This window comes from Lathamus discolor, chromosome 6 (assembly GCF_037157495.1).
Source record: "Lathamus discolor isolate bLatDis1 chromosome 6, bLatDis1.hap1, whole genome shotgun sequence".
NCBI lineage: Eukaryota > Metazoa > Chordata > Aves > Psittaciformes > Psittacidae > Lathamus > Lathamus discolor.
The window spans coordinates 45,460-64,740 of record NC_088889.1 but is presented as its reverse complement, the minus strand read 5'-3'; the positions used below and the strand labels follow the sequence as shown (position 1 = coordinate 64,740).

General features: G+C 58.2%; 2 protein-coding genes across 3 annotated transcripts; one reads left to right on the top strand and one right to left on the bottom strand.

The window, feature by feature from the left end:
- Positions 1 to 1,235: 1,235 nt before the first annotated feature.
- Positions 1,236 to 4,120, bottom strand: LOC136016447 (class II histocompatibility antigen, B-L beta chain-like). 2 transcript variants are annotated; one of them, XM_065683640.1, is made up of 6 exons: positions 3,967 to 4,119; positions 3,123 to 3,392; positions 1,809 to 2,090; positions 1,613 to 1,716; positions 1,500 to 1,523; positions 1,236 to 1,419 (listed from the first exon to the last, which is right to left on the bottom strand). In XM_065683640.1, the coding sequence occupies exons 1-6, from the start codon at positions 4,058 to 4,060 to the stop codon at positions 1,408 to 1,410; spliced, it is 786 nt and encodes a 261-aa protein (XP_065539712.1). In that variant the 5' UTR covers positions 4,061 to 4,119; the 3' UTR covers positions 1,236 to 1,407. The 2 variants fall into 2 exon arrangements, with proteins under 2 accessions (XP_065539712.1, XP_065539713.1); XM_065683641.1 differs by lacking the exon at positions 1,500 to 1,523 and having other exon boundaries at positions 3,967 to 4,120.
- A 369-nt stretch (positions 4,121 to 4,489) lies between these two features.
- LOC136016448 (HLA class II histocompatibility antigen, DR alpha chain-like) lies at positions 4,490 to 7,419 on the top strand. The gene is made up of 4 exons (XM_065683642.1): positions 4,490 to 4,617; positions 5,780 to 6,037; positions 6,150 to 6,431; positions 7,077 to 7,419. The coding sequence occupies exons 1-4, from the start codon at positions 4,545 to 4,547 to the stop codon at positions 7,229 to 7,231; spliced, it is 768 nt and encodes a 255-aa protein (XP_065539714.1). The 5' UTR covers positions 4,490 to 4,544; the 3' UTR covers positions 7,232 to 7,419.
- Positions 7,420 to 19,281: the final 11,862 nt, after the last annotated feature.

Below are 19,281 nucleotides of genomic sequence, written 5' to 3'. Positions count from 1 at the left end.
GGACTTCCAAGAGGGGGGAGGTGGTGTTTGAGGGGGGGAGGGGCATGACGGGGTGGCCCCTCCCCCACCCCATTCCCCACAGGTTTTATCGTTTGGTGTTTGTTGGGGTTTTTTTTGGTGTTTGTTTTTTTTTTTTTTTTTTTTTGATTTTAATTTTTTTCATGACTTCCGGGGTATTTTGGGGGGGGGCGGGTGGGGGGTGGGGGGGGAGGAGGAAATTTGGGGGCGTTTTTAAGAAGAAAAAAAAAAATCCGTAAAATTAAAAAAAAAATTCAAAAATCTTTTTAAAAACGGGAAGGAAAAAAACAAAATCCTCCCCGCCCCTCCCCCCGGGGCTGGATTTTTGGGGTGTTGGGGTTTTATAGGGGTTTTTTGGGGGGGGGGGGGAATGTTAACTTATTTGCCCCTCCCCCCCCTTCCCCCATGACCCGGGTGGGGGAGGGGTGGGTGCTGCTTTTTTTTTTTTTTTTTTTTTTTTTAAACATTGTGTATATTTTTGGTGGGGGGGGGAGGGGGGGAATTTGTTTGCTTTTGAGGTTTTTTTTTTTTTTCCTGTGACCCTTCCCCCCCCCTTCTTTCTCTCGCCCCTCCCCCAACAACCCCCTCACCTCCCCCCCCCCCCCCGCGCCTGTTTGGAACCTTCGGATTCTTTCACGTGTAAATAAAGAAAATATTATTGGAGCCCCTCCCCCACCCGTGGCAACTTCCCCCTCCCCCCATGGGACCCCCCATGCCCCTTCCCCCCCCTCAGTTTGTTCCCCCCCTTCCCCCCACCATGGGACCCACATTCCCTCCCCCTCCCCATGGGATTCCACACCCCTGCCCCCCCCCCATAGAGCCTCCTCCCCCTTTTGGGGGCCCCCAAAGTGGGGTGGGGGTGGGGCTGGGGCTGATTAGATGGGGTTGGGAGGGGAAGGATTCTGCCCCATAGAGGGGTCTTCCTGTCCCATAGAGGGGTCTTCTGCCCCATAGAGGGGTCTTCCTGCCTCATAGAGGGGTCTTCCTGTCTCATAGAGGGGTCTTCCTGTCCCATAGAGGAGTCTTCCTGTCCCATAGAGGGGTCTTGCTCCCCATAGAGGGGTCTTCCTGCCTCGTAGAGGGGTCTTCCTGCCCCGTAGAGGGGTCTTCCTGCCCTATAGAGCACCACCCATGCTCCATCCCTGTGGCGATGCCTCTGCCCCACACTGTGTCATTCCCCTCCCCTTCCCCACAGCTCCCCCCCCAACAACCGGGGCTGGAGCGGCGTGGGCCGTTTTATTCGAGCTGGAGCTGCCGTGGGTCACAGTTGTGGGGCTGGGGGGGGGCGTGGAAGAGGAGGAGGATGTTGGAGACACCAGGGGTCGCTGTGGGGTAACACTTGGGGGGCAGAGCTTGCTTGGGGCCATGTGCAGTGGGGCAGGAGCTTGCTCAGGAAGTGGCCTGTGGGGAGAGAAAAGGGGGGGTGAGGGTGGGGTGGGGGTGACCCCAATGTTGGGGGGCAGGGGAGACATAGACATTACCTGCAGTGGGGGGAAGTAAGTGCCCTGCAACACAGAGATGGGGTCAGTGTCACACAAGGGCACCCCAAAGCACCCCCAAACCCTGAGGACCCACATAAGGACCCCCCATTCACCTTCTTGCGCATGTAGAAGATGAGCCCCACCACGATGAAGATGAGCCCCAACACGAAGCCTCCGATCCCCGTCACCATCTTGCTATTGCTGCCATCCGTCGCCTCTGGAGAGCCAAAATTGGGGGTGTGTGTGTGTAAATTTGGGGTCCCCCCACCTCATTTTGGGGGGTACCGGCTGGGTTTGGGGTGTCCGTACCCCAATGGACAATGCTGGGCTGCTGGAGGCTGACGTGTTCCACCTGGCAGGCGTAGGCGTCACCGCGCTGCGGCGTGGTTTCCAGCATCACCAGCACCTGGTAGGTCCAGTCGCCGTTCTGGATGACGTCGGTGGACACCACGCGCTCCAGCTCCTCATGCCCGTTCTTGAACCACCGCACCTCGATGGGCGCGGGGTAGAAGTCGCTCACGACGCACGCCAAGCGGTTGGTCTGCGGCGCCGAGCTCGACTGCACCGGGAAGATCTCGACCTTCGGAGGCTCTGCCAGGGTAGGGGGCAGAGAGCGCCGCTGGCATCGGATGTGGGGGCGACCCAACGGTGGGTGACCCAATGGGTTCATCGACCCAACAATGGGCAACCCAATGGTGGTCAACCCAATGTTGTACAACCCAATGTGTTCATCAGCCCAACATTGGGCAACCCAATGCATTGGCCAACCCAACAATGGGCAACCCAAAGTGTTGACCAACCTAACACTGGGCAACCCAATGTTGTGCAACCCAATGCTTTCATCCACCCAACGCTGGGCAACCCAATGCATTGGCCAACCCAATGGTGGTCAACCCAATGGTGGTCAACCCAATGTGTTCATCAGCCCAACATTGGGCAACCCAATGCATTGGCCAACGCAATGGTGGTCAACCCAATCTTGTACAGTCCAATGCATTCATCAACCCAACAATGGGCAACCCAATGCATTGGCCAACCCAACAATGGTCAACCTAAAGTGTTGACCAACCTAACACTGGGCAACCCAATGTTGTGCAATCCAATGCTTTCATCCACCCAACACTGGGCAACCCAACGTGTTGGCCAACCCAATGGTGGTCAACCCAATGTTGTACAACTCAATGCGTTCACCAGCTCAAGATTGGGCAACCAAATAATGGGCAACCCAACGTGTTGGCCAATCCAACGCTGGGCAACCCAATGCTGTACAACCCAACGCGCTCATCAGTCGAACACTGGGCAACCCAACATTGAGCAACGCAATGTGTTGGCCAACCCAATGGTGGGCAACCCAATGTTGTACAACCCAATGCGTTCATCAACCCAACGCTGGGCAACCCAACAATGGGCAAGCCAGTGAATTGGCCAACCCAATGGTGATCAACCCAGCAATGGGCAACCCAAAGTGTTGACCAACCCAACACTGCGCAACCCGATGTTGTACAAAGGTGGCAAAGCAACCGATGACCGCTATGGTCACAGCCACGGTCACACCCCAGCGCCAGGGGTGCAAGGGGTTGGTTTGGGCCTGTTCCTCGGGGAAACGTTCTGCCATGGACTCACCTCTCCGATCTACAATGAAAAGGCTCAACACCCCATAGTTGTGCCGGCAGTACGTGTCCACCACAGCCCTTCTTTCCTCCAGTATTTCCACCCTGCTGTTGAAGTACTTGGCTTGGAACTCGCCCATGGGGGTATCGCCCACATAGTGCCCCACATCGCTGTCGAAGTGCGCGTACTGCTCCCGGTTGTAGATCAGCCTCTCCATAAACCGGATGCGCTCGGTGCCGTTGAGGAAGTGACACTCGAACTTATATGCCTCCTGGAAGATCCCTGTTGGTGCCGGGTGGTGGCTCAGGGGGAGGAGTTCCCCCCCTCGCCACGTCCTGGGGGGGCCACAGGAGGGGCCAGGAGAAGGGGGGAAGGCAGGGACAGAGCCCCCAAAGACCCAACAAAGGCCCCTAAAGCCCAGCAAAGACCCAACGAAGACCCCACCAAACCACAAAGAACCAACAAAAACCCCCCCCAACCACCAACAAAGACCCAACAAAGACCCCCCCGAACCCCAAAGACCCCCAAAGCCCAGCAAGGACCCCCCAAGCTCCAACAAACACCCCAAGACCCAACAAAGACACCCAAAGCCCAGCAAAAACCCAATGAAGAACCCCCCCAACCCCAAAGACCTCCCCCCAAACACCCCCAAAACCCAACACAGACCACCCCAAACTCCAAAGACCCAAGAGACCCAACAAAGAGCCCCAAAACCCAACAAAATGCCAACAAAAACCTCCCCAGACCCCAAATACCCCCCAACCCCCAACAAACCCCCCCCCCCCAAACACCCCCAACCCCAAGGACACCCCAAAGACCCCGACCCCCCCGCCCAGCTCCGTGGCTCCGTGCTCACCCGACAGCTCCTCGCTATGAGCCGAGGGGGCTCCCAGTGCCACCAGTGCCACCAGCACGGCCCCAGCCGCTCCCAGCGCACCCCCAGTGCCCATGGCGCACACAGCGGACTCCCTCTCCCAGTAAACGCAATCGCACGCACTGGGGTCCCAGTGCCGGGACTGGGAGCCCCAGGGAACAACCAATGAGCAGCGAGGCTGGGGCAGCATCACCCGTTGCTGGGTAGAACAGGGGCGGACGGGGCTCCCGTCCACACTTGGTCCCCGTCGAAGCCGTCACCCCCCAGCTGCCACCATCACCCCCACGGCCACCAATGGGGCTCCCCCCTCCCGGTGCCCCCCCCCAGCGCTATCACCGACCCCAATCCCCCCCACTCCGTGGGGTGCTGGGGGGGGTCCGGTCGAGGTTTAGCCCCATTGCCGTGCCCGTCGGGCTGTCTGCTCCATAGGGTACCCCGCTGAGCTGCTCTGCCTGGAGACAGCTGAGTCATCAGCGGGGAGGCTTCTGATTGGTCGAGGGGCTTTAAGGGGTGCTCTGGCATCCCCGCATCGCCCCTTCGAGCAGCAGGAGACGGGAGCCATGGCCGGAGGGTTGGGAATCGCGGCCCTGCTCCTGCTGCCGTTGGCTCTATGGGGCACGGCGGCTGTGAAAGGTGGGTGAAGGGTGGTGGGATATGGGGCGGGGCTGAGCCCAATTGTGTGGGTCTGGGAGGGCCACGCTGCCCCATAGTGTGTGTGGGGTCCTGGCGAACGTCATTCGGGCTTAGGGGAGGAGGAAGAGGAAGGGGGTGGCTTGGGGATGCTCCCTGGGGATGCTCCTTGAGGGTGCTCCTGGAGGGTGCTCCTTGAGGATGCTCCTTGAGGATGCTCCTTGAGGATTCCCCTTGAGGATGCTCCTTGAGGATGCCCCTTGAGGATGCTCCCTGGGGATGCTCCTTGAGGGTGCTCCTGGAGGGTGCTCCTTGAGGATGCTCCTTGAGGATGCTCCTTGAGGATTCCCCTTGAGGATGCTCCTTGAGGATTCCCCTTGAGGATGCTCCTTGAGGATGCTCCTTGAGGATTCCCCTTGAGGATGCTCCCTGAGGATGCCCCTTGAGGATGCTCCTTGAGGATGCTCCCTGAGGATGCTCCTTGAGGATGCTCCTTGAGGATGCTCCCTGAGGATGCTCCCTGAGGATGCTCCTTGAGGATGCTCCTTGAGGGTGCTCCTGGAGGGTGCTCCTTGAGGATGCTCCCTGAGGAATCCCCTTGAGGATGCTCCTTGAGGATGCTCCTTGAGGGTTCTCCTTGAGGGTGCTCCTTGAGGATGCTCCTTGAGGATGCTCCTTGAGGATGCTCCTTGAGGAATCCCCTTGAGGATGCTCCTTGAGGATGCTCCCTGAGGAATCCCCTTGAGGATGCTCCTTGAGGATGCTCCTTGAGGGTTCTCCTTGAGGGTGCTCCTTGAGGATGCTCCTTGAGGATGCTCCCTGAGGATTCCCCTTGAGGATGCTCCTTGAGGATTCCCCTTGAGGATTCCCCTTGAGGATGCTCCTTGAGGATGCTCCCTGAGGATGCTCCTTGAGGATGCCCCTTGAGGATGCTCCTTGAGGATGCTCCCTGAGGATGCTCCTTGAGGATGCTCCTTGAGGATGCTCCTTGAGGATTCCCCTTGAGGATGCTCCTTGAGGATGCCCCTTGAGGATTCCCCTTGAGGATGCTCCTTGAGGATGCTCCCTGAGGATGCTCCTTGAGGATGCTCCTTGAGGATGCTCCTTGAGGATGCCCCTTGAGGATGCCCCTTGAGGATGCTCCGTGGCCCCTTCCTATTCGCAGTGGGGAACACGATCACGCAGTCGGAGTTCTACCAGCGGGACGAGAGCAAGGAGCAGGAGGACAGCGAGTTCATGTTCGACTTCGACGGCGATGAGATCTTCCACGTGGATCACGACCGCAAGGAGACCGTGTGGCGCCTGGAGGAGTTCGGGAAGTTCGCCAGCTTCAAGGCTCAGGGAGCCCTGCAGAACATGGCCATCGGCAAGCAGAACCTGGAGATCACCATCACCAACACCAACAAGTCCCGGGCGGCCATCGGTAAGAGCCATCCCCTTCCCCTTCGGGCACCGCAATGGGAGACCTCCGTCGTTGCCACCCTCCGTCCTGGAGCTATGGGACGAGGGCTCCAACCGCCTCGCCTTGCCCCCAGCGCCGCCGGAGGTGTCGGTGTTCCCCAAGCACGCCGTGGAGCTGGAGGAGCCCAACGTGCTGCTGTGCGTCGTGGACAGGCTGTGGCCGCCGGTGCTGACGGTGACGTGGGAGCGGAACGGGAAGGTCGTGAGCAAAGGCGTCGAGCAGAGCGTGTTCTACCCGCGGGAGGACAACACCTACAGGCTCTTCTCCTACCTGACCTTCGTGCCCCAGCGCGGGGACCTCTACGTGTGCCGCGTGCGGCACCAGGAGATCCCCGACGAGCTCCAGAAGGAGTGGGGTGAGGAAGAGGAAGGGGAGGAAGGGGAGGAAGGTGGGATGGGGGTGAGGAAGAGGAAGGGGAAGAGGAGGAAGGGGGTATAGGGATGAGGAAGAGGAAGGGTGGTATAGGGATGAGGAAGAGGAAGGGGAAGAGGAGGAAGGGGGTATAGGGATGAGGAAGAGGAAGGGGGTATAGGGATGAGGAAGAGGAAGGGGAAGAGGAGGAAGGGGGTATAGGGATGAGGAAGAGGAAGGGAAGGAAGAGGAGGAAGGTGGGATGGGGGTGAGGAAGAGGAAGGGGAAGAGGAGGAAGAGGGTATAGGGATGAGGAAGAGGAAGGTGGGATAGGGAGGTGAGGAAGAGGAAGGTGAAGAAGATGAGGGTGGGATGGGAGTGAGGAAGAGGAAGGTGAGGAAGAGGAAGGTGGGATTGGGATGAGGAAGAGGGAAGTTGGATGAGGGGGTGAGGAAGGGGAAGGTGAGATAGGGATGAAGAAGAGGAAGGCGGGATGCGGGGTGAGGAAGAGGAGGCTGTGATGGGGGGTAAGGAAGCGGAAGATGAGGAAGAGGAGGGTGAGGAAGAGGAAGTGGGATGAGGATGAAGAAGAGGGCGGTTGAATGGGGGGGGTCCTCACCTCTTTTCTCTCCCCCCCCCCCCTTTGCAGAACCCAAAGTGCCCCCCGCTGCCTCTGAGACCACCCAGACCCTGGTGTGCGCCCTGGGCTTGGCCATGGGCATCGTGGGCATCGTGGTGGGCACCATCCTCATCATCAAGGCCATGAAGATGAACAGCGCCCACAACCACAGGGGGGTCTTGTGAACCCCCGGCACCCCAAACCTGGCCCCTCCACACCCTTTTCCCCTTGCAGACCCCCAAGTGGAGGCGAGAGGTGCGTGCCCCACAGCTCCCCATGACACCCGCTGCCCTTCACCCTCCTCTTTACCCCTGTCCTGCGCTGCCTGGTAACTGCAATAAAGTGGGTTGGGGTTGATCCCACCACGAGGCCACGCTCGGGGTTGATCAATGGGGCAGGGACCGACCCCCAGCTCTTGGGTGAAGCTCGGGGGTCCTGGGCTCTCCAGCAGCTTCGTCGTCTCTAAGGAGCCCCATGACGGGACGGATGCTCCATCCCCTCAAGGCCAGGTTGGAGAAACCCGGTCCAGTGGCAGGGGCTGGAGCTGGAGGAGCTTTAAGGCCCCTTCAGCCCAGCCCATTGCGGGGTTCGACGCCCTGCGGTCGGGCTTTAGGACCCAGCGGGGCTGGGCGAAGGCGAAGCGAGGCGGGGTCGGACCTGATTGAAGCCCGCGGGGCCACCCGAGGCTGGTGCATTCCGGGAGGGTCGGACCTGATTGAGACCCCCTGGTTGATTCGCTTGCGTCCGGTCCCTCCCTATATAAGGTGGGAGGCGGTGGCCGCCGCTACGGGGGAGGGAATGGTGCTGTTGGTGTTGGTGTGTGTGGCTGGTGGCTGTGGTCCCAGTCATTAGCAACTCTAATCAACCCTGTATAATTATTAACGCCCCCCCGTCCTATTAAATGCATTTGGAAGTAACCCTTTTTCCCACAAACTCACCACAAAACTCTGCTTTCCACCCCAAAAAACACCCGTTCCTTCTTTCTCCAATCCAAAATGCCTGCAGACAGGCAGGGGTTACTTTGTGTGCACCTATGGGTCAACCCCCTTTGGGACCGGTTTCGACTCCAGCCATCCCAATGGGAGCATCACTGGGAAGCCGCTCTTTGCCTTCTTTGATACCCCTGGGTGTCATTAAGAGGGGAAAGGGGTGTGAATGGTGCCTCCCTGCCCCACTGAGGCCGTGTCACTGGTTACCGGGCAGAAAGCGGTGATGAGACCTGGGGAGAAGGACTTGGTGTCGGGTGAGGAGGAGCTCAATGTGATGGAGCCCGGGAAGCACCCGTGTCCTGGCTGCATCCCAAGAGCGTGAGCAGCAGCTCCGGGGGTTTCCAGGCTGCCTCCCGCATCCAGCTCCGGGGCAAGAGCACAGGAAGGATGTGGAGCTGCTGGAGCCAGCCCAGAGGAGGCTCCAGTGCCTAAAGGGGCTGCAGGAAACCTGGAGAGGGGCTTGGCACAAGGGCCTGCAGGGCCAGGCCAAGGGGAATGGCTTGAACCTGCCCGAGGGGAGACTGAGCTGAGCTCTTAGGCAGAAGCTCTTCCCTGTGAGGGTGCTGAGGCGCTGGCACAGGGTGCCCAGAGAAGCTGTGGCTGCCCCATCCCTGGCAGTGCTCAAGGCCAGGTTGGACACAGGGGCTTGGAGCAAGCTGCTCCAGTGGAAGGGGTCCCTGCCCGTGGCAGGGGTTGGAGCTGGAGGAGCTTTAAGGCCCCTTCAGCCCAGCCCATTGCGGGGTTCGACGCCCGGCGGTCGGGCTTTAGGACCCAGCGCTGCTGGGGGAAGGCGAAGCGAGGCGGGGTCGGACCTGATTGAAGCCCGCAGGACCATTCGATGCTGGTGTGTTCCGGGAGGGTCGGACCTGATTGAGACCCCCTGGTTGATTCGATCGTGTCCGGTCCCTCCCTATATAAGGTGGGAGGCGGTGGCAGCCGCTACAGTGGAGGTGTTGGTGCTGTGGGTGTTGCTGTGCCCGGCTGGTGGCTCCGGTCCCAGTCATTAGCACCTGTAATCAACCCCCTATAGTCATTAACGACCCCGTCCTATTAAATGCATTTGGGAGTAACTCTTTTTCCCGCAAACCCACCACAAAACTCTGCTTTCCACCCCCAAAAACACCCGTTCCTTCTTTCTCCAAAATGCTGCCCGCGGACAGGCAGGGGTTACTTCGTGTGCACCCATGGGTCAACCCCTTCTGGGACCGGTTTCGACTCCAGCCATCCCAATGGGAGCATCATTGGGAAGCTGCTCTTTGCCTTCTTTAATACCCCTGGGTGTCATTAAGAGGGGAAATGGGTGTGAATGGTGCCTCCCTGCCCCACTGAGGCCGTGTCACTGGGTACCGGGCAGAAAGCGGTGATGAGACCTGGGGAGAAGGACTTGGTGTCGGGTGAGGAGGAGCTCAATGTGGCAGGGTGTCCTGGGTTCAGCAGTAGCAGTCATTTTTCTCCTCCCTTAGTAGCTGGTGCAGTGCTGTGTTTTGATTTTTTAGCCTGGGAACAGCGCTGATAACGCCGATGTTTTCAGTTGCTGCTCAGGTGTTTGGTCTGGCCAAGGACTTTGTGAGCCTCCTGCTCTGCCAGGGAGGAGGGGAGGCCGGGAGGAAGCAGGGACAGGACACCTGAACCAAACTGACCAAGGAGGTATCCATACCACAGCACGTCATGGCCAGGATGTAACGGAGAGTGACCCGGAAGGGCTGGGACTGCAGGGTTGGAGGAGGTATCGGTCGGTGCTCGGCTGGGGGGATTGGAGTGAGTTATTGTTCGGCTTTTGCTGAGGTGCTGTATTCTTTCCTCTTGTTATTTCCTTTATCATTATTATTGGTGTTAGCAGCAGTGATTTGTGTTATACCTTAGTTACTAAACTGTTCTCAACCTGTGGGAGTTGCATTCTTTTTGATTCTCCTCTCCGTCCCTCTGGGAGCAGAGGGAGGGCAAGAATGGGGGGATTGAGTGAACGAGCTGTGTGGTTTATGGCTGACTGTGGTTAAACCACGACACAGGGGCTGGAGCTGGAGGAGCTTTAAGGCCCCTTCAGCCCAGCCCATTGCGGGGTTCGACGCCCTGCGGTCGGGCTTTAGGACCCAGCGGAGTTGTGTGAAGGCGTAGCGAGGCGGGGTCGGACCTGATTGAAGCCCGCGGCTGCACCAGAGGCTGGTGCGTTCCGGGAGGGTCGGACCTGATTGAGACCCCCTGGTTGATTCGCTCGCGTCCGGTCCCTCCCTATATAAGGCGGGCGGCGGCTGCAGCGGCGTCAATAGAGGTGGTGTTGGTGGGGGCGTGCTTGGTTGTGGGTGTAAGCGGCAGGTAGCTCTGCCCCCTGTAGTGAAGCCGTTGTAATCATTAGAATCCTTCTGCCCTAGTGAATGTGTCCGGGAATAGATCCTTTTCCCTCGAATCGGCCAGAAATTCCTGCTTTTCACCCCAGAAAGCATTCATTATTTTTTTGTCTAATGCAGAGTGCTGCCCGCAGACGGGTTTGGGTTACTTTGTGTGCACCAATGGGTCATCCCCCTTTGGGACCGGTTTCGACTCCAGCCATCCCAATGGGAGCATCATTGGGAAGCTGCTCTTTGCCTTCTGGGGTGCTCCTGGGTGTCATTAAGAGAGTAAATGGGTGTGAATGGTGCCTCCCTCCTGTTGGAGGCTGTGTCACTGGTTACCAGGCAGAAAGCGGTGGTGAGACCTGGGGAGAAGGACTTGGTGTCGGCTGAGGAGGAGCTCAATGTGGCAGGGTGTCCTGGGTTCAGCAGTAGCAGTCATTTTTCTCCTCCCTTAGTAGCTGGTGCAGTGCTGTGTTTTGATTTTTTGGCCTGGGAACAGTGCTGATAACGCCGATGTTTTCAGTTGCTGCTCAGGTGTTTGGTCTGGCCAAGGACTTTGTGAGCCTCCTGCTCTGCCAGGGAGGAGGGGAGGCTGGGAGGAAGCAGGGACAGGACACCTGACCCAAACTGACCAAGGAGGTATCCATACCACAGCACGTCATGGCCAGGATGTAACGGAGAGTGACCCGGAAGGGCTGGGACTGCAGGGTTGGAGGAGGTATCGGTCGGTGCTCGGCTGGGGGGATTGGAGTGAGTTATTGTTCGGCTTTTGCTGAGGTGCTGTATTCTTTCCCCTTGTTATTTGTTTTATCATTAATATCATTGGTGTTAGCAGCAGTGATTTGTGTTATACCTTAGTTACTAAACTGTTCTCAACCTGTGGGAGTTGCATTCTTTTTTATTCTCCTCTCCGTCCCTCTGGGAGCAGGGGGAGGGCAAGAAAGAGGGGAGTGAGTGAACGAGCTGTGTGGTTTATGGCTGACTGTGGTTAAACCACGACACAGGGGTTGGAGCTGGAGGAGCTTTAAGGCCCCTTCAGCCCAGCCCATTGCGGGGTTCGACGCCCTGCGGTCGGGCTTTAGGACCCAGCGGAGTTGTGTGAAGGCGAAGCGAGGCGGGGTCGGACCTGATTGAAGCCCGCGGCTGCACCAGAGGCTGGTGCGTTCCGGGAGGGTCGGACCTGATTGAGACCCCCTGGTTGATTCGATCGCGTCCGGTCTCTCCCTATATAAGGCGGGCGGCGGCTGCAGCTGCGTTAATAGAGGTGGTGTTGGTGGGGGCGTGCTTGGTTGTGGGTGTAAGCGGCAGGTAGCTCTGCCCCCTGTAGTGAAGCCGTTGTAATCATTAGAATCCTTCTGCCCTAGTGAATGTGTCCAGGAATAGATCCTTTTCCCTCGAATCGGCCAGAAATTCCTGCTTTTCACCCCAGAAAGCACCCATTATTTTTTTGTCTAATGCTGAGTGCTTCCCGCAGACGGGTTTGGGTTACTTTGTGTGCACCAATGGGTCATCCCCCTTTGGGACCGGTTTCGACTCCAGCCATCCCAATGGGAGCATCAATGGGAAGCTGCTTTTTGTCTTCTGGGATACCTCTGGGTGTCATTAAGGGGGGAAATGGGTGTGAATGGTGCCTCCCTGCCCCACTGAGGCCGTGTCACTGGTTACCAGGCGGAAAGCGGTGATGAGACCTGGGGAGAAGGACTTGGTGTCGGGTGAGGAGAAGCTCAATGTGATGGAGCCCGGGAAGCACCCGTGTCCTGGCTGCATCCCAAGAGCGTGAGCAGCAGCTCCAGGGGTTTCCAGGCTGCATCCCGCATCCAGCTCCGGGGCAAGAGCACAGGAAGGATGTGGAGCTGCTGGAGCCAGCCCAGAGGAGGCTCCAGTGCCTAAAGGGGCTGTAGGAAACCTGGAGAGGGGCTTGGCACAAGGGCCTGTAGGGCCAGGCCAAGGGGAATGGCTTGAACCTGCCCGAGGGGAGACTGAGCTGAGCTCTTAGGCAGAAGCTCTTCCCTGGGAGGGTGCTGAGGCGCTGGCACAGGGTGCCCAGAGAAGCTGTGGCTGCCCCATCCCTGGCAGTGCTCAAGGCCAGGTTGGACACAGGGGCTTGGAGCAAGCTGCTCCAGTGGAAGGGGTCCCTGCCCGGGGCAGGGGTTGGAGCTGGAGGAACTTTAAGGCCCCTTCAGCCCAGCCCATTGCGGGGTTCGACGCCCTGCGGTCGGGCTTTAGGACCCAGCAGAGTTGGGCGAAGGCGAAGCGAGGCGGGGTCGGACCTGATTGAAGCCCGCGGAGCCACCCGAGGCTGGTGCGTTCCGGGAGGGTCGGACCTGATGGAGACCCCCTGGTTGATTCGCTCGCGTCCGGTCCCTCCCTATATAAGGCGGGCGGCGGCTGCAGCGGCGTTAATAGCGGTGGTGTTGGTGGGGGCGTGCTTGGTTGTGGGTGTAAGCGGCAGGTAGCTCTGCCCCGTGTAGTGAAGCCGTTGTAGTTGTCAGACTCTCTTTGCCTTCGTGAATGTGTCCGGGAATAGATCCTTTTCCCTCGAATCGGCCAGAAATTCCTGCTTTTCACCCCAGAAAGCATTCATTATTTTTTTCTCTAATGCAGAGTGCTGCCCGCAGACGGGTTTGGGTTACTTTGTGTGCACCAATGGGTCATCCCCCTTTGGGACCGGTTTCGACTCCAGCCATCCCAATGGGAGCATCAATGGGAAGCCGCTCTTTGCCTTCTGGGGTGCTCCTGGGTGTCATTAAGAGAGTAAATGGGTGTGAATGGTGCCTCCCTCCCGTTGGAGGCCGTGTCACTGGTTACCAGGCAGAAAGCGGTGGTGAGACCTGGGGAGAAGGACTTGGTGTCGGCTGAGGAGGAGCTCAATGTGGCAGGGTGTCCTGGGTTCAGCAGTAGCAGTCATTTTTCTCCTCCCTTAGTAGCTGGTGCAGTGCTGTGTTTTGATTTTTTGGCCTGGGAACAGTGCTGATAACGCCGATGTTTTCAGTTGCTGCTCAGGTGTTTGGTCTGGCCAAGGACTTTGTGAGCCTCCTGCTCTGCCAGGGAGGAGGGGAGGCCGGGAGGAAGCAGAGACAGGACACCTGAACCAAACTGACCAAGGAGGTATCCATACCACAGCACGTCATGGCCAGGATGTAACGGAGAGTGACCCGGAAGGGCTGGGACTGCAGGGTTGGAGGAGGTATCGGTCGGTGCACGGCTGGGGGGATTGGAGTGAGTTATTGTTAACCTTTTGCTGAGGTGCTGTATTCTTCCCTCTTGTTATTTCCTTTATCATTATTATTGGTGGTAGCAGCAGTGATTTGTGTTATACCTTAGTTACTAAACTGTTCTCAACCTGTGGGAGTTGCATTCTTTTTGATTCTCCTCTCCGTCCCTCTGGGAGCAGAGGGAGGGCAAGAATGGGGGGATTGAGTGAACGAGCTGTGTGGTTTATGGCTGACCGTGGTTAAACCACGACACAGGGGTTGGAACTGGAGGAGCTTTAAGGCCCCTTCAGCCCAGCCCATTGCGGGGTTCGACGCCCTGCGGTCGGGCTTTAGGACCCAGCGGGGCTGGGCGAAGGCGAAGCGAGGCGTGGTCGGACCTGATTGAAGCCCGCGGAGCTTCCCGAGGCTGGTGCGTTCCGGGAGGGTCGGACCTGATTGAGACCCCCTGGTTGATTCGACCGCGTCCGGTCCCTCCCTATATAAGGCGGCTGGCGGCTGCCGCGACGTTAATAGATGTGGTGTTGGTGGGGGCGTGCTTGGTTGTGGGTGTAAGCGGCAGCTAGCTCTGCCCCCTGTAGTGAAGCCGTTGTAGTTGTCAGACTCTCTTTGCCTTAGTGAATGTGTCCGGGAATAGATCCTTTTCCCTCGAATCGGCCAGAAATTCCTGCTTTTCATCCCAGAAAGCACCCATTATTTTTTTCTCTAATGCAGAGTGCTGCCCGCAGACGGGTTTGGGTTACTTTGTGTGCACCAATGGGTCATCCCCCTTTGGGACCGGTTTCGACTCCAGCCATCCCAATGGGAGCATCACTGGGAAGCCGCTCTTTGCCTTCTGGGGTGCTCCTGGGTGTCATTAAGAGAGTAAATGGGTGTGAATGGTGCCTCCCTCCCGTTGGAGGCTGTGTCACTGGTTACCAGGCAGAAAGCGGTGGTGAGACCTGGGGAGAAGGACTTGGTGTCGGCTGAGGAGCTCAATGTGGCAGGGTGTCCTGGGTTCAGCAGTAGCAGTCATTTTTCTCCTCCCTTAGTAGCTGGTGCAGTGCTGTGTTTTGATTTTTTGGCCTGGGAACAGCGCTGATAACGCCGATGTTTTCAGTTGCTGCTCAGGTGTTTGGTCTGGCCAAGGACTTTGTGAGCCTCCTGCTCTGCCAGGGAGGAGGGGAGGCCGGGAGGAAGCAGGGACAGGACACCTGACCCAAACTGACCAAAGACGTATCCATACCACAGCACGGCATGGCCAGGATGTAACGGAGAGTGACCCGGAAGGGCTGGGACTGCAGGGTTGGAGGAGGTATCGGTCGGTGCTCGGCTGGGGGGATTGGAGTGAGTTATTGTTCGGCTTTTGCTGAGGTGCTGTATTCTTTCCTCTTGTTATTTCCTTTATCATTATTATTGGTGTTAGCAGCAGTGATTTGTGTTATACCTTAGTTACTAAACTGTTCTCAACCTGTGGGAGTTGCATTCTTTTTGATTCTCCTCTCCGTCCCTCTGGGAGCAGAGGGAGGGCAAGAATGGGGGGATTGAGTGAACGAGCTGTGTGGTTTATGGCTGACCGTGGTTAAACCACGACACAGGGGCTGGAGCTGGAGGAGCTTTAAGGCCCCTTCAGCCCAGCCCATTGCGGGGTTCGACGCCCTGCGGTCGGGCTTTAGGACCCAGCGGAGTTGTGTGAAGGCGAAGCGAGGCGGGGTCGGACCTGATTGAAGCCCGCGGCTGCACCAGAGGCTGGTGCGTTCCGGGAGGGTCGGACCTGATGGAGACCCCCTGGTTGATTCGATCGCGTCCGGTCCCTCCCTATATAAGGCGGGCGGCGGCTGCAGCTGCGTTAATAGAGGTGGTGTTGGTGGGGGCGTGGTTGGTGGTGGGTGTAAGCGGCAGGTAGCTCTGCCCCCTGTAGTGAAGCCGTTGTAATCATTAGAATCCTTCTGCCCTAGTGAATGTGTCCGGGAATAGATCCTTTTCCCTCGAATCGGCCAGAAATTCCTGCTTTTCACCCCAGAAAGCATTCATTATTTTTTTGTCTAATGCAGAGTGCTGCCTGCAGACGGGTTTGGGTTACTTTGTGTGCACCAATGGGTCATCCCCCTTTGGGACCGGTTTCGACTCCAGCCATCCCAATGGGAGCATCACTGGGAAGCCGCTCTTTGCCTTCTGGGGTACTCCTGGGTGTCCTTAGGAAAGGGGAAATGGGTGTGAATGGTGCCTCCCTGACCCACTGAGGCCGTGTCACTGGTTACCCGGCGGAAAGCGATGATGAGACCTGGGGAGAAGGACTTGGTGTCGGGTGAGGAGAAGCTCAATGTGATGGAGCCCGGGAAGCACCCGTGTCCTGGGCTGCATCCCAAGAGCGTGAGCAGCAGCTCCGGGGGTTTCCAGGCTGCCTCCCGCATCCAGCTCCGGGGCAAGAGCACAGGAAGGATGTGGAGCTGCTGGAGCCAGCCCAGAGGAGGCTCCAGTGCCTAAAGGGGCTGCAGGAAACCTGGAGAGGGGCTTGGCACAAGGGCCTGCAGGGCCAGGCCAAGGGGAATGGCTTGAACCTGCCCGAGGGGAGACTGAGCTGAGCTCTTAGGCAGAAGCTCTTCCCTGTGAGGGTGCTGAGGCGCTGGCACAGGGTACCCAGAGAAGCTGTGGCTGCCCCATCCCTGGCAGTGCTCAAGGCCAGGTTGGACACAGGGGCTTGGAGCAAGCTGCTCCAGTGGAAGGGGTCCCTGCCCGTGGCAGGGGCTGGAGCTGGAGGAGCTTTAAGGCCCCTTCAGCCCAGCCCGTTGCGGGGTTCGACGCCCTGCGGTCGGGCTTTAGGACCCAGCGCTGCTGGGGGAAGGCGAAGCGAGGCGGGGTCGGACCTGATTGAAGCCCGCAGGACCATTCGATGCTGGTGTGTTTCTGGAGGGTCGGACCTGATTGAGACCCCCTGGTTGATTCGATCGCGTCCGGTCCCTCCCTATATAAGGCGGCCGGCGGCTGCAGCGGCGTTAATAGGGGTGGTGTTGGTGTGGGCGTGCTTGGTTGTGTGTGTAAGCGGCAGGTAGCTCTGCCCCCTGTAGTGAAGCCGTTGTTATTGTCAGACTCTCTTTGCCTTAGTGAATGTGTCCGGGAATAGATCCTTTTCCCTGGAATCGGCCAGAAATTCCTGCTTTTCATCCCAGAAAGCATTCATTTTTTTCTCTAATGCAGAGTGCTGCCCGCAGACGGGTTTGGGTTACTTTGTGTGCACCAATGGGTCATCCCCCTTTGGGACCGGTTTCGACTCCAGCCATCCCAATGGGAGCATCATTGGGAAGCTGCTCTTTGCCTTCTGGGGTGCTCCTGGGTGTCATTAAGAGAGTAAATGGGTGTGAATGGTGCCTCCCTCCCGTTGGAGGCCGTGTCACTGGTTACCAGGCAGAAAGCGGTGGTGAGACCTGGGGAAAAGGACTTGGTGTCGGCTGAGGAGAAGCTCAATGTGGCAGGGTGTCCTGGGTTCAGCAGTAGCAGTCATTTTTCTCCTCCCTTAGTAGCTGGTGCAGTGCTGTGTTTTGATTTTTTGGCCTGGGAACAGCGCTGATAACGCCGATGTTTTCAGTTGCTGCTCAGGTGTTTGGTCTGGCCAAGGACTTTCTGAGCCTCATGCTCTGCCAGGGAGGAGGGGAGGCTGGGAGGAAGCAGGGACAGGACACCTGACCCAAACTGACCAAAGAGGTATCCATACCACAGCACGTCATGCCCAGGATGTAACGGAGAGTGACCCGGAAGGGCTGGGACTGCAGGGTTGGAGGAGGTATCGGTCGGTGCTCGGCTGGGGGGAGTGGGCTGAGTTATTGGTCGGCTGGTGTTGAGGTGTTGTATTCTTTCCCCTTGTTATTTCCTTTATCATTATTACCTTGTTATTTCCTTTATCATTAATACCATTGGTGGTAGCAGCAGTGGTTTGTGTTATACCTTAGTTATTAAGCTGTTCTTTTCTCAACCTGTGGGAGTTGCATTCTTTTTGATTCTCCTCTCCGTCCCTCTGGGACCAGAGGGAGGGCAAGAATGGGGGGATTGAGTGAACGAGCTGTGTGGTTTATGGCTGACCGTGGTTAAACCACGACACAGGGGCTGGAGCTGGAGGAGCTTTAAGGCCCCTTCAGCCCAGCCCATTGCGGGGTTCGACGCCCTGCGGTCGGGCTTTAGGACCCAGCGGAGTTGTGTGAAGGCGAAGCGAGGCGGGGTCGGACCTGATTGAAGCCCGCGGCTGCACCAGAGGCTGGTGCGTTCCGGGAGGGTCGGACCTGATTGAGACCCCCTGGTTGATTCGATCGCGTCCGGTCCCTCCCTATATAAGGCGGGCGGCGGCTGCAGCTGCGTTAATAGAGGTGCTGTTGGTGGGGGCGTGCTTGGTTGTGGGTGTAAGCGGCAGGTAGCTCTGCCCCCTGTAGTGAAGCCGTTGTAATCATTAGAATCCTTCTGCCCTAGTGAATGTGTCCGGGAATAGATCCTTTTCCCTCGAATCGGCCAGAAATTCCTGCTTTTCACCCCAGAAAGCATTCATTATTTTTTTGTCTAATGCAGAGTGCTGCCTGCAAACGGGTTTGGGTTACTTTGTGTGCACCAATGGGTCATCCCCCTTTGGGACCGGTTTCGACTCCAGCCATCCCAATGGGAGCATCACTGGGAAGCCGCTCTTTGCTTTCTTTGATACCCCTGGGTGTCATTAAGAGGGGAAAGGGGTGTGAATGGTGCCTCCCTGACCCACTGAGGCCGTGTCACTGGTTACCGGGCAGAAAGCGGTGATGAGACCTGGGGAGAAGGACTTGGTGTCGGGTGAGGAGAAGCTCAATGTGATGGAGCCCGGGAAGCACTCGTGTCCTGGGCTGCATCCCAAGAGCGTGAGCAGCAGCTCCGGGGGTTTCCAGGCTGCCTCCCGCGTCCAGCTCCGGGGCAAGAGCACAGGAAGGATGTGGAGCTGCTGGAGCCAGCCCAGAGGAGGCTCCAGTGCCTAAAGGGGCTGCAGGAAACCTGGAGAGGGGCTTGGCACAAGGGCCTGCAGGGCCAGGCCAAGGGGAATGGCTTGAACCTGCCCGAGGGGAGACTGAGCTGAGCTCTTAGGCAGAAGCTCTTCCCTGTGAGGGTGCTGAGGCGCTGGCACAGGGTGCCCAGAGAAGCTGTGGCTGCCCCATCCCTGGCAGTGCTCAAGGCCAGGTTGGACACAGGGGCTTGGAGCAAGCTGCTCCAGTGGAAGGGGTCCCTGCCCGGGGCAGGGGTTGGAGCTGGAGGAGCTTTAAGGCCCCTTCAGCCCAGCCCATTGCGGGGTTCGACGCCCTGCGGTCGGGCTTTAGGACCCAGCGGAGTTGTGTGAAGGCGAAGCGAGGCGGGGTCGGACCTGATTGAAGCCTGCGGCGGCACTCGAGGCTGGTGAGAGCAGGGAGAGTCGGACCTGATTGAGACCCCGTGGTTGATTCGACCGCGTCCGGTCCCTCCCTATATAAGGCAGGAGGCAGGCGCAGCGGAGCCATTGGAGATGCTGCTGCGGGTCTGGTGGCGTTCGTTTGTGCATCCGGTATCTCCCCCCCAAGATGCGTTGGGAAATATCCCCTTTTCCCTCAACCCCGCCATAAACCCCTTTTTTTCGCCCCAAAAAACACCCGTTGTTTCTTTCTTTAACCCAAAGGGCTGCCCACAGACGGGACTGTAGACACAGAAGGTGGGAGGCGGCGGCAAAACCCAGCCCTGGCTTCATTTT

What these genes read in the sequence shown, in the direction of transcription:
- LOC136016447 (XM_065683640.1), bottom strand. Translation starts at nt 4,060, where the DNA reads ATGGGCACTGGGGGTGCGCTGGGAGCGGCTGGGGCCGTGCTGGTGGCA. An exon ending in TTTCATTGTAGATCGGAGAG is followed by an intron (nt 2,091 to 3,122) that starts GTGAGTCCATGG and finishes CTACCCTGGCAG; the next exon opens with AGCCTCCGAAGGTCGAGATC. An exon ending in GCCCAGCATTGTCCATTGGG is followed by an intron (nt 1,717 to 1,808) that starts GTACGGACACCC and finishes TTGGCTCTCCAG; the next exon opens with AGGCGACGGATGGCAGCAAT.
- LOC136016448 (XM_065683642.1), top strand. Translation starts at nt 4,545, where the DNA reads ATGGCCGGAGGGTTGGGAATCGCGGCCCTGCTCCTGCTGCCGTTGGCT. An exon ending in GGGCACGGCGGCTGTGAAAG is followed by an intron (nt 4,618 to 5,779) that starts GTGGGTGAAGGG and finishes TCCTATTCGCAG; the next exon opens with TGGGGAACACGATCACGCAG. An exon ending in CAAGTCCCGGGCGGCCATCG is followed by an intron (nt 6,038 to 6,149) that starts GTAAGAGCCATC and finishes CCTTGCCCCCAG; the next exon opens with CGCCGCCGGAGGTGTCGGTG.